The sequence below is a fragment of the Plectropomus leopardus genome, chromosome 1 (assembly GCF_008729295.1).
Source record: "Plectropomus leopardus isolate mb chromosome 1, YSFRI_Pleo_2.0, whole genome shotgun sequence".
NCBI lineage: Eukaryota > Metazoa > Chordata > Actinopteri > Perciformes > Serranidae > Plectropomus > Plectropomus leopardus.
The window spans coordinates 8,677,777-8,691,018 of NC_056463.1; the positions used below are offsets into that span (position 1 = coordinate 8,677,777).

At 38.5% G+C, this 13,242-nt stretch overlaps 1 protein-coding gene across 2 annotated transcripts in view; it reads right to left on the reverse strand.

The window, feature by feature from the left end:
• Window positions 1-13,242, reverse strand: part of itga11a (integrin, alpha 11a) — a 68,803-nt gene that overhangs the window by 10,863 nt on the left and 44,698 nt on the right. For both annotated transcript variants that reach the window (XM_042491529.1, XM_042491539.1), the window contains exons 14-21: window positions 10,471-10,674; window positions 8,836-8,966; window positions 8,367-8,533; window positions 5,582-5,721; window positions 4,086-4,196; window positions 3,881-3,966; window positions 3,546-3,756; window positions 2,617-2,715 (exon numbers count right to left, since the gene is read on the reverse strand). In XM_042491529.1, coding sequence (XP_042347463.1) covers window positions 2,617-2,715; window positions 3,546-3,756; window positions 3,881-3,966; window positions 4,086-4,196; window positions 5,582-5,721; window positions 8,367-8,533; window positions 8,836-8,966; window positions 10,471-10,674 — 1,149 coding nt within the window. The remainder of the gene's footprint in view (window positions 1-2,616; window positions 2,716-3,545; window positions 3,757-3,880; window positions 3,967-4,085; window positions 4,197-5,581; window positions 5,722-8,366; window positions 8,534-8,835; window positions 8,967-10,470; window positions 10,675-13,242) is intronic.

The following is a 13,242-nucleotide window of genomic DNA, read 5'->3' on the forward strand; positions in this document are numbered from 1 at the left end:
TTTTCTTTGGGTTCTCTGGCTTCTTCACACAGTCCAAAGACATGCAGGTTAGGTCAATTTGGGACCCTGAATTGCATGAGGGTTTGAGTGTGAGCGTGAATGGTTGTCTGTCTCTGTGTGTCAGCCCTGTGATTGTCTATTGACCTGTCCAGTGAGTACATTAACTCTTGTCCAGTGTGGGATAGACCCTAACCCCCCACGAGCCTGAACAGGATAAACAAAGAATGAATGAATGAATGAATGAATAAATTATAAGTTGCCATCATGTGACCTAAGTATCTTAAAAAGTATGGTCACATTATAACAAGTGGTCTTATAAAGTTTATGGTCATATATTGCATGACTAAAGTTTCATGGTTAAGGTCGTGGGATACAGCCAAAAGCTCTGGAAAAAAGCTTGACTTGTTTTATCACTTGAAAAGCGTTTAAAAAACTGTGAACACATTCTCAGTGTGGAAAAAATGTCACTTGAACATATCAGACTTAAATACCATAAAATCCCTCATTTACTCTCTCTGGCACACTGCAAACGGTCTAGACTTCCACCTCTTTGCTGGTTGGGCTCCTTATTTAAATTTGGAGCCTGGACCAAGGAGGCACTGATCTGTATCAAGCAGGATGAAACAATCTGGAGGCCTATCTGGATCTCTTAAAATCCTTGACACAGATGCCTGATGAGGAGGATGGCTGATTGCCCTTCATGCCCTCCCCTACCTGGTGCTTTAAAAGCCCAGTCGCCAGAGGAAAATGTTGAGATTGTTCATTTCTGCAAACTACTGATATATTACATGTGTACATTTATTACGTATCATATCTACATTTTTAATCTGACATAGTTCTTCAATTTATGAGATGGTGGATGGATTGAGACCTAAGTGAGATGCCTGCCAAGCTGCAGAAGACTGTTTGAGACCAACACCAGTTGTTTTTTAGTGACCCATTACTGCATTTCGAGCAGCAACTGAGCCATCAAAGCAGGGTATTTTGTAAACGGACGTTGCTGCGTTTACAGCAGCGGTTGTGGCACCAAAGCTGGGTATTATCTAGCGAGCCATCATTGCGTTTCCAGTGGCACTTATACCTCCAAAAGTGGGTGTTTTTTAACAAGTCATCAGTACATTGCTGACGCTTACTGTCGCACCATTAGCGAGTGTTTTTAGGGAGCCATTGCTGCATTTCCACCAGTCATTGTGCCACCAACACTGGGTATTTGAGGATAAAACAATATCTTTTCCATACCATAATCAAGTGGTTTTTGTGCCTAATAATAACCACACATTTGCATTGTTGAAACTTAAGTTACAAATGTTACATATCCATGGTTTGCAGAAATGTAGAAAGCCAACTTTTATTATGCTTACTGGGTCATGCTTTAATTACTGGTTATATTCATCTATGTTTAAACTTATGCACTATAATATTCTCTTTTTTTATGTTGTTGTTTTTTTCTTTCTCAATGATGTCATCTAGCCATGATGCTGGAGTAAATGTTTGTTTTATACTAATTTTAAATGTTTAAAGTGTATTTGTTTGTAAAAGGCTTTCTTCCTTTTTGTGACCAATTAAAGATTTTTTTTTCTCTGTTTTTATCAACACAGTCCCTTTTTCACTTCCTGCTTGGACTTAATAGTAACTTGAACTTTAAGATCTTCAAGTTTAAGAGTATGTGACCGGTCTTGGAAACCACAGAGAGTCTTCAGTTCAACATCATTATGTGCCTTGTTAAACCGTCCCTTATGCACAGAACTGTAAATAATGTTGAGCCACAGGACATAAATTACGATACAGATCTTGATTTTAATCTCTAGTGTTTTGTTTTGTCTTGATAAGCCGCCAAAAGCCCTTTAAACTGATGTAATCAAAAGGAAATGTTAAATTAGGTCATCTCTATATTAAAGTTTCTTCCTATTCATATTTGTTAAAGTGATGAAGTTAAATAGAGAAGGACATATTTAAGTGTTGACATTGTAGACTTTCATGTCAGACTATAGAAAGAAAGAATCTTTCAAACCAGAACTAAACTGGGCTCTTCTGGTTGGCTTGTGGGTTTCACATTAACCAGTGTGGTCTGTCATGGTCATCTAAAGCCGGCAGCATGTGTTTTAGGTCCTGTGTGATCTAATATGGCCCACGTCAATGTTTTCTCAGCGCCGGAGTAGCAGCGCAATGCGGGATGTGGACACGAACCCAGATTTTTATTTAAGTCAGAAGTGCCAACATCTGAACTGATTTCTATCATATTTGGAAATCAGTATGCAAACTCCAATATGAATGAATTTTTTATGGTTGGAAAGATCAACTTCTACATCTGTTTTCTATTCAGTCGCATAAATACAGAAATTCGGATTCTCACCTAAAACATATGGTCTTCTTGGACTTAAAACACCCCAAACACCCAGGAACAAAATGTCAGATTTGTGAAAATGCTCTAGAACCAGTGCAAATCTACCAATTTATCATTTTGGTTTGACTGTTTTCACAATACAACAGCAAAAGATATACCCACAGTTTTGTTAGAAGATTATCTAATGACCAATTCACAACTCCACACTGAAAGTCACATGTTTTGGCCTTTTAAAGTTGATAATCTCACTGATTCAGTATGTGATTTCTCACCTGAGTTTTGGCCCTCATGAATGGAGCGCTGACATTGCAGATCTTCTCACTCCGCAGTTTGTCTTCAACGAAACACTCAATTTTGATGTCAGAGTTGTCCTGGATCAAAAAATAATAACAATTTACAGGGTAACAGCTTAAAGAAGGGTTATGCAACATTAAGAGCATATTGTCACTGCCTGATCCGTACCGGAAACCCAAATTGTTCAACAAATGTGCAATTGTCTGAGGGCAGCCTTGAAAAAAAGTTGGTTTCAATTAATATATTAATGAGTGAGGAGGAGTTTAAAAAGGGCAGGAATCACTTGTTTGCTGATAAAATGTTAGAGTTGTGTATTTTTTGTTTTTTATGTTTGTATTTTGTGAGTCAATAAAAGAAAAAAACAAAAAAAGTCAGATTTGGGATTATCTGCACACAGCTCTCAACACGGAGGTTACAAACAGTGCTAATAACTGCAACAGTGCTGACAGAGCTCAGAGTGTTAACATGGGGAGGGGGACTGGAAGGTGGCCTTTCAGCAACGAGGCTATTCTGCAACCGTGGGTTTGGATGGCGTTATCAGCAGTTATGGCCGTATGAGCGCAGTGCAAAGCGGTGGCTATTAGTTAGCCAGTGTGATACACACACAGGGACTCACATGACCTCTGACTAGACTGTCTACCACAATAAAGAAGAGGAAGCTCGGATAACAACACACACAGAGGTAGCCCGACTTCATTCTCTGCTCAGGATGCCGTTACTCTAAATCTTTTCACAGCGACAGTGGTTTGCTGATATATTAATGGTCTAAATGTCTAAAAACAGCATTTATCACATCTCCTATCCTGGTTTAATCTGAGACTTTTCTGAATATTTTAGACACTTTTACACAATTAAAAAAAATATGCTCGCATCATTTAACACATGAGTTTGCCAGATGATAATGCACCTTCACTATGAGGCTGGAGAAGATCAGATTGGCTGTGTAGGTGATATTTAGGCGAGCATTGTAGGCGTTCTCTCCTTTGTTCTCCAATCGGACATCCACCACCATCCTCCTCCTGTTGCCCTCTATAATCCGCAGAGATCCCTCGGCGCCTCCTTCACTTAGATGACGGCAGAAAGCCCCACGAGACTGTACAGGCTGCGCACAGAAATGACTGGGAGGCAGCAAGAGAAAGAAAAGTGAAATTATAAGTAAGAGAGCAGCTGAGGATCTCGGTTTTATGTTTCATTTTGGTGTGAAAATAAAGTACGTCTGTGTATTTTCGTGCGTGTGCCTACTTTCGAGTCATCAGGTCGGTCATACTCTGCAGCGCAAGGTCAGGCATGCAGCGGTCATCCTCGTCACAGCCGTTCCAGAAAGGCAGCTGACCAAAGAGACAAGCTTTTGTCAAGTCAAAGAAACCACTAATCTTTTCCTTTTTTATATCTACTTTGTTAGAAACAAATAATAAGCACAAAAAGCACATTAATCATTGCCTCTCACCTCAGTCCTCACAACAGTAGGCCAGCTGTCATCCAAAACTGGTCCGTTGGATGGATCTCGTAGCCCCGCTTGTACAGCAAACACTATTGGCCGTGCGTAGTCTGTGGTCTCCTAATATAAAACATTAAGGTCAAACATTAGCCGGTGGATTTACTCTTTTATCAAGGCACTTTATCTATGGCACTAAAATATTGTTTTGCTTTCAAAAAGTTTACACAAATGTACAAGACGCAAAAAAGATGCGATTATAATCTCATTTTAATGTGCAGTGTGTGCTGGTTTTGACCATTGTGGGAGACCAATATCAGCAATATGTTTTAAGACCGTAGAAGCTGACTGAAGTATGCTCTGCTGAAATGCAATATGGTAAAATATGAATCCTTTTATGTAACAAAAAAAAAGCCCTACAAATATCCAGTGATTCTGCCAAAACTGAATTCTTGTAAAACAAAAACAAACAGAAAAACAGCAAAAACAGCAGCAGCATTTAAACCTTCACATGACACTCAAACTTTCTACAAAATCCCACTTGTAATGTACAGCAATCTCATCTATTCAAGCATAAAGTGAAACACAGTAGTCTTGGAATGAATGAGTAATTTGTAAGTAAACTGTGTTCATATGACTTTTTTCTGAACACCAGCATCTGTGGAGAGAGCATATGCAGCTGCCTAGAAAAAAAGTGCAGCGCCCAGCATCTTTTTTTTTTAGAGTGCTCCGACTTTTTTTGTGCAGTTGCTCAGAGCGCTTCTAATTGAAAATATCTGAACATTTCAAAAAGGCTCTGGTGTCATCACCGCCACCTCTTAAATTGTTGTACATGTCAGTCAGAAAGTATTACAACAGGGAGAGAAAATCGTGGGAGCAGATCATTGGGCGGACACCAAATGGAGTGTGTGAGTGTTGTGCTTTTATCACCAGGCGTCATAAGCTTGTTGTTAATGTAACCCTAAGTTAGCTACCTAGCAAGATATTGCTGACATAGAAACATATCCATCCATAGCAAGTCATAAAAAATGCTAGGATGAAGCGCTCCCCAGCACCTGCCACCACTTTTCTACTGAAGAAAAATGCTATGTGGACACAGGCACTAGATGTAGGCCTATACTATGCAGGAATTATTTGCAATTGTTTGTATTGCCAGTAAAAGTAAAAGCTGACTCAGATTTCCTAAACTTGGCATTTTGCTTTACTATATTTGCATTTTTTTTGCCACTCTGTCTGCCAATTTCTGTAGCTTCCTCTTGGATGCTTGCTGCTTTACCTTTATGTTTAGTTACGACCTCACCTCTATGTTATGCTCACGAACATCATGAATAAAACAATAAGAAAAAAAAGGGGCAGAGGGCAGCAGAGTCTCTGTAGAAAAACACACTGCCACGCACATTCTGCAAATTCTGCACAGTATACCTTTAATAAACAAACAAAGTTAAATTAAAAACAAACAAAATAAGTCCAATTCTGCCACTGCATGTTGTTACTGGTTATGGCCTCACCATGACGTGGAAGTAGATGTGTTCGCAGGTCTCTTCTCCGGGATAGAGGGTCAGGTTTTGAGGCTGCACCTTGTTTGGGTTGTCCAGTATGGCTCGAGGATTGAAACGTCTCTCCGCAATGGAGACATTATATTTAATCCCTGGTGGGTCATAAGAAGAGTTGATGAATTACACTTCCATGTGAAATAGTAAAAGATCCTTTTCTATTTGGGTCAAAATAAGATGAATGGGCTGCTGTTTTTGGGTTAGTGCAGACTAATTGACAAATGGCTGCATCAGACTTTGGTGAATGACATCACCATAACATTGCAATGCAATATTAGCTTGAGTCTGAACATATGATGAATGTGTGACCAACATATATAAGAATCCAAACCCCTCTGGCTGCAGCACTGAGTCATTTCCAAGCCACATTGTTTAAAAGGCTTTCCATTTATTGCCTCGTGTTTTCATGGCAGGAGGCAAAATCTACTGGGGCTGAACTGGTGCATGAGCCGTGTTTGGGGTCAATGAGACAATTAGAGAGAGGAAGAAATCTTTATGCATTATGCAAAAAGATCTGGGCATACGATGGACCCTAAATTGTTAGATTTTCTCCACTTTTCACCACAGTTATCAGCATCAGCTATTCCATAAAAGTTCTCCTTTTTGGATCAGAGAAACTCTAATTTACAAATGACTCAATGGTGGACCTTTCCAGTTTTTAGAGCTATTTGGCCTCACAACAACATGTGTCATCAGTATATTACATTTAACAAAGGACATCTAAAAAGTAGATGGCTGAGTCTTTTCTCTTCAGTACTGTAAACAGATATTTGCATAAATAATACTAACTTGACTCTGGCACAAAAAAGTGATCCATTTTGTGCAATAGACTGCAGCAAACTCACAAACACCAGCACATCTGCCATGCATTACTAGCCAGACACGACAATGAGAGGAAAATTAAATAAACATGTCCCACTGTAAGTAACCAGCGAAGACAAGATAAGTCCTTCTTCTTGCTCTGCTCTGTTTGAGCAGGTCTGATAGATTTGATAAAGATGTTGAAGGGTCAAGAGGTTAACTCAGAACACGCTCTCCCTCATCTCTGCTCCCTCATACTCGGTGAAACTGGACCCCGTCATTTCTTTAAACAAATTGTGAGCATAGAAACACATGCAGGTACGATCACCCATCTGCAGGACTGAGTTGTCTATGAGCTGTCACCACCAAAACTAAAAAATACATAAAAAATGATCAACTCAGTGCATTCTAACCAGCGTTCACACAATAAAAGGAACATCTGACAGCACCAGTGTGGTTCAGATACACCACGTTTGGAGGCAGCAGCATCAGCTTTGGCAGAGCACAGCAATGAGATCAGAATCTCTTTCTGCTTGTAAAGAAACATTTTGCTTTGGCGCCACTCTGAACCAAAGGAGCCATGACAGATTTTACAGGAAGCTGCATGCTGACGAGTCTACTGGAGCCAAGACATGAAGGATATATACATTGAGAAGGCTGTATGCCGTTACTCTCTTGAAAACAGCCATGTTTTATCCTGTCATGAACCAAACAACAGTTGAAGTAACACCGAGCGTATCGGTAAAAATGATCTGTTTAAGGTTTGACAATACAGATAGTGAAAGCATCTTCTTCTCTTAGAAAATACTTTTCTTTTCTTAAGAATTGTTGTTTTATCTAGAAATGTGATGGGCTTTGCATGAGGTAAAAGGATATGCTTCACTTTTAGATTAAATTAATGGAGACCTATGAGGTCACTGGCAATTCTGGCCGACATTCCTGTCTTTAAGAGGCTGAAGCGGGCTGAGTCTTAGAGCTAGAGTAATGATGCTGGCATCATATGAAATTAGACGACCAAAGCCACAAGACTCCCTTTTAAAGAAATACCATTTTTTGCTTGTTCCTGGGCAAAAATTAATACAGCTTTTTGCATGTACAAGGTTTCCCACACATTTATTTTATATTTGGTGGCCTTCCCTGATTAAAAAAATCTGCTGCCACAAACTTTTTATATTTTTGAGACTGGATCATTAATTAGGAGTGCTACTGCAATCTTTATACTGTTCGGTTATGCATTGCATCACACTCACAGAGTGCAGAGTGTACTCTGGGCACAGATGGAGCAGCAGATTACCAGGTGCAGTGAAACTGAAACTAAAACATTCATTGAGCTGGGTCTAAATTGGGTATGACTGGAAAGGTAACAATCTCGAGGATTCAATGAACCTAATTTTATTCGTGTGAGATGATGTTACCCCCATAGAAGCTACTTTTTGTAGTAAAACCATTTTTTTTAAATGGACATCACTGTATAAAATGACCTATTGTGAGCCTGTTGGATAATCACAGCCTCATGAAACTTTACAGCCACAAACTAAAGGCTTCAGGCATTCAAGGGATGTTTGGCCTTTATAGGTAGATTTACAGTTACATTAAAGTTTTGCAACAATGTATGAAACATAACTGAGCACAGAAATGGCCATCATATACTTCCATTTTAATATTATAAGCTCCTATACCCTTTAGAATTTGAATATGTTCCTAGCCAAAACACAGTGTTTATTACAGGTCCACAGCTTTCAGATGATATCTCTTTTATGTGGAATATACTGTTAACCTGCTATTTTCCTCTAAAGATCGCCTGACCCCCAAAAAAGACAGAAAGGTTGGGTCTCATGGTGTTAACCTCTGGAAGATGTCAAACATAAGGCAAAGACGGAGGAACTTGGGAGATTTACTGAGATGCTTCCTCAGCAGGGGATTATTTTTGCTGGCTTACCAATTTCCTGTGTGGGAGGAATGGCCGTCCTGGCAGTGATGTTGAAACATACAATGGCTGACATACAGGTCACATCTTTGCCACCTCGCTGACAGTCCTTCACAAAGATGTTGACCTTACTGGGCTCAAACCTGACAGTGGTGTATATCCGGATGACACTCTGCGACCTGAGAGGGGGTAAAGGTGGTACAGGTGAAGCCAACCCATGACCTCTGAGATTCAAGAATTTATCTTAAAAATATTATTCTTTCTGAAGGCATACATTAGGATCTTTATTAGAGGGTTATTACCAACTTATTTTGCTTTAAAATGCAACAATGATCTCATCAAAAAGTCCTTAAATTAATTGATAAGGTTTATTTATAGAGTTTAACCAGCCTTGTACTTTTGCAGAAATGACTACAATAACAGTCTTTTGTATTTTGGACACCAGTAATATTTACTGGATAAAAAAAAAAAAAAAACTAACCAAAGGAGAACAGCAGCTCCGAGGGAACCAACTGCCAGATCCACTAAACCATCGTTGTTCATGTCCATTGTGCCATGAATACTGCGGCCAAAGTACAGCAGGCCAGGAGCCAAATCTGCTGCTGCTATTCTCTGAAAAACAGACAGAAGAAGAGATCTGTGAGAACATCATAATAACAAAAACCACAGTTTACAATGTTGTTGTTGAAGTCCTTATTAGAGAAGTCATGTGCAACTACACATTTAAACTTTTTTGGAAAATACAGTAGTAAATAGATACTGTGCATTCAAAATAATACAGTCAACAAAAAAGAACTGTTCTTGATCATTTCAAAATAGTATTTCTTAAAGGGACAACTTCACCCCAAACTTAAAATTACACATCTTTCCTCTTACCTGTAGTGCTATTTATCATTCTAGACTGTTCTGGTGTAAGTTGCCGAGTGTTGGTGATATTGGCCGTAGAGATGTCTGCCTTCTCTCCAATATAACAGAACTAGATCCTTCTCGGCTTGTGGTGCCAAAAACACATTTGACAAACTCAACAGCGACGTCTCTTTCCAGAAATCATGACCCAGTTACTCAGGATAATCCACAGACCTTGTTGTGAACAGTTTCATATAGGAACTATTTTCTCTTTACTGAACTACACCTGCCAAATGTATTACAGTGCAGAAGGAACAATTATTATCATGACACTTAAGTCACGAGACAATATTATTGCAATTTGTTAAGTATTGTAATAACAAATAATGTGATTTATTGTCTTTTATTACCTTTTTTCAGCGAAACATTATGTACCCAAAGAAAAGTCTCTTTATCTCACTTTAATCATTACTATTGCAACAAAATGAATCTTGTTGATTGAAAAAGTGATTCATTTTATTATTCTAGTAGGCTACCAAAAGATTAATTTGTATTTACAATATTAATGATTTATATAATCAAGTTAAAAAATACTTAAAAAATCAATACCTGGCACCTGTGTATCAATACAATATTGTGATGCACAATATCACAATATTATACTGTACTGATTTTTTCACCAACTCGAAGTACAACAAACATATGATATGCTTTTGAAAATGATCAGCAGTAATATGGATACGTATGCAACTGTAGGTGAAAAAAATAAAGACAGAAATAAACAAACAAAAAACATATGGAGCCAAGGGAGGGGGGTATTATTCAGAGAAAACCAAGATTAATATTTTACATTCATGAGGAAGAAACGTGGATATTGTCTAAGATTTAAGTGGTAAGTTTACGGGGAAAAACCCATAAATTCAGGTGATTTACTATAAAGAGCAACAAGGTTCATATTGGGAGGAAGTCGAACCCTCAACCTGTTTATACTTCACGAGTTTTTTATCTTGTATATCTATCACTCTTATGTCATAGAATATCCCAAAAAAATGGTCCGAAATCTACGACTTTAATCTCTGAGATTCTGAATTTTCTATTATTACACCCCTTCCTCGGCTCCATATTTTATTTTATTTTAATTTTCACCAACAATCGTCCTAATATGTCATCATACACATGATTTTAGTCAGTAGCAAAAAAACATACAAATATTGTAATACAATACAATAAAGATTGCTGTCTTTTAACTGTATTTTTTGCCCACCCCTACCTGTTTGTATTTGCGCAGTATTCTGTTGTGCTGGCTGAAGAAAACATAAATGGCTCCTTTGTGGTCATCTTCCAGTGGAGCTCCCACCACCAAGTCATTGAAGCCGTCTCCGTTCAGATCCGGCACCGGAGCGAGCGACGAGCCAAAGCGTGCGTTCTGGCCTCCGTTATGGATTTCCAAAGCCCCCTCATAGACAAAACGATTCTGAGGGATAAACAAAAACATAATGACACTAAATCCTGTGTCGTTTTACGGCACACGTTAAAGCATATTACAAGTCACATAAAAACAGCCTGGTCTTGCTGCTATGAGGATGCATTTGTTGTTCTCCTATGATTCATTCTCGCTTCTTAAATATCCCTACCCTTAAAGGGATAGTTTGGATTTGCTTTGCCACAAGAATTTGATTATATATATATATTGGTATTATATAGACATTAGCTTTAGCAGGAGTCCCAAAGCTGAAGATCTGGCTGCTCATCCCAAAAAATTAACTGCAGCAAACAGGGTCAGTGAACAAAAACATTTTCAACCCACAACACAAGATGAAAAAAAAAACCTTTCATGTATTTCCAGAGCTTGAATCTGCTCCCAGACACTGTGTCCATGTATATGAGTTACTGGATTAGATGCTGCATCATGAGAACTATGTTAAAGCCACTGTAAAGACAACAGCAGTGTGCTTCTCGGACTGGTGCATTTGGGCAAAAAACCTTCCAAGTTTACTTTTGTTTGGGCCTCCCAGATAGGGTTCAGATTTGGCTGAGGTGTGTATTTCTTTGTTTTCATTACTCCCCGGTGCAGCACTGTTTCCAGCAAAGCATTAGTTAGTTTCTCTACAGTGTTGTGCTTAATGTTTATATTGCTACTGTAAAATATATTTCATATTTAAGGTATTGGCCACTGTTTTGGAAAACTGTTCTTTTGTCCAAAAGGCAACTACACTGTGAGAAAAAAATGCTTTATCCTCTCCAAACTTACTCCCACCAGGAAGTCTCAGAAAAAAACAGAACACCCACTTTTGTTGATGCAGCTACCAGTTAAGACCTCACATGTTCAGAGCTTACATTAACCTCACTGTCTGAGTTAATGTCAACAAATCAATATAACAGACATCAAGTAACTCACTGCATCTTATGTCAAAATGCTAAGTTATCCATCAGGGGTTAAAGGGACAGTTTGGATCTTTTGAAGTGGGGTTTTATGAGGTACTTATCCAAGGTTCGTGACACAGATGTCAGTTGGCATGCCTCCAGTTTGGAGAAGTGACAGGAGTACTACCACAGAAGCTGAGCAAAGTACTGCTGTGGACGGAGTCAGCAACAAAACACATTTTAACACCTAAAAAAGAGTCCAACCAAAAATAATCAATGATTTTCGACAGGGAAATTAAGCTGTTTTAGCACTTTCCTTAAAGCCAGAATCTATTGAGAAAAACAGTGATTTAACGTTGCTGAACACAAGAGCTGCTGGTCTACCACTGCCTCAAACAGTTAGTTTGTCTGTGTTATTGTGTGTCTTTGGTGTGTAGGAGGGTTAGTTCGGATTTGCCAAAGTCGCACATTTACACAACCTAACAAACGGATTGAGGCAGCGGTGGACGAACAGCTCCTGTGTTCAGTGAGCTAAAAGGAGTCAAAAGGAGTCTGGTGGCTTTCAGGAAAGCATAGATGGGAAACTGACGCTGTTAGCGGCTTTCCTGTAGGAACAGATGGTCTGATGAAAAGGTAAAGCCATAAAAATACTCTCAATATAATGCACACTTAAACTGTTTTAGATTTTTTTTAAGTGGGACTTTTTTAGGAGGCTAACATCAGTTTTGTTTTTATTGTGGTATAATGGTTAGCATCCATGTTGGTACTCCTACTGCTTCTAGATTTAGTATTATTATTTTATTGAATTTTAACAAATTTTATACCAGTTCCGACTCACGTCTTTGTATCTTTTTTTTTTTTTTTACATTTTTTTTATCGGAATTATTATGAGTTTTAATTGTTAGTGCTGGTGGTTTGAATAACTTATGGTTAGTTGCTGGCTTTGTTTTGTGCTTTCAACTTCTACCTCACACTTAGAAGCACATTGTGCTTCCACCTGAAATGAAACATGCAACAAAAATTAAGTTTTGTTTGCTTGCCGCTTGCATGCAACTAGAATGCCTTAAAAATGCCACTCAGCATGCAAACTCGTGATACCTCCAACAAAACGTGACATGCACATGCATTAACAACATACAGAAAGCCTTTTACAGCATTCACATGTTCATATAGTATGAGTACATACACAGATCAAAGCTGTGCAGGACAAAAGCTTTATTAGAAACAGAAGCATATGACAAATGGATGTAATTCAAAATAGCACACATGCTGTAAAGAAAGCCCCACTGTGTGTCTTGTGTAAAGGGCTAAAGCCTTGTGGCAGAGTTTCCAGTCAAAGGGATGAACTGTTCTTCAAATGATCTGTCATCCATTTATTTACATGTCTTCTAAAAAGACCAAGAGAGAGTTTGTTGTCCTCTCTGCCCTCCATCTTGCTGAGTTTGTTGTTCCAGTTATCTCAAAACCATCTTTAGTCAACTAATCATGTTGGAATTTATAGAGGAAAAAGTAACATATCTTTTATATCTCAAATCAAACGAAAGATAAAATTTGGATCAGCTTCTGTGTTTTCCACATAATCCTTTAATTCTGCCTCTTTGATCTCTAATATCTTAAACATCTGGCAACAAAAAAAGTGAGGAATTTTACCTTCTGGGTCGTAAAAGAACTAAAGAAC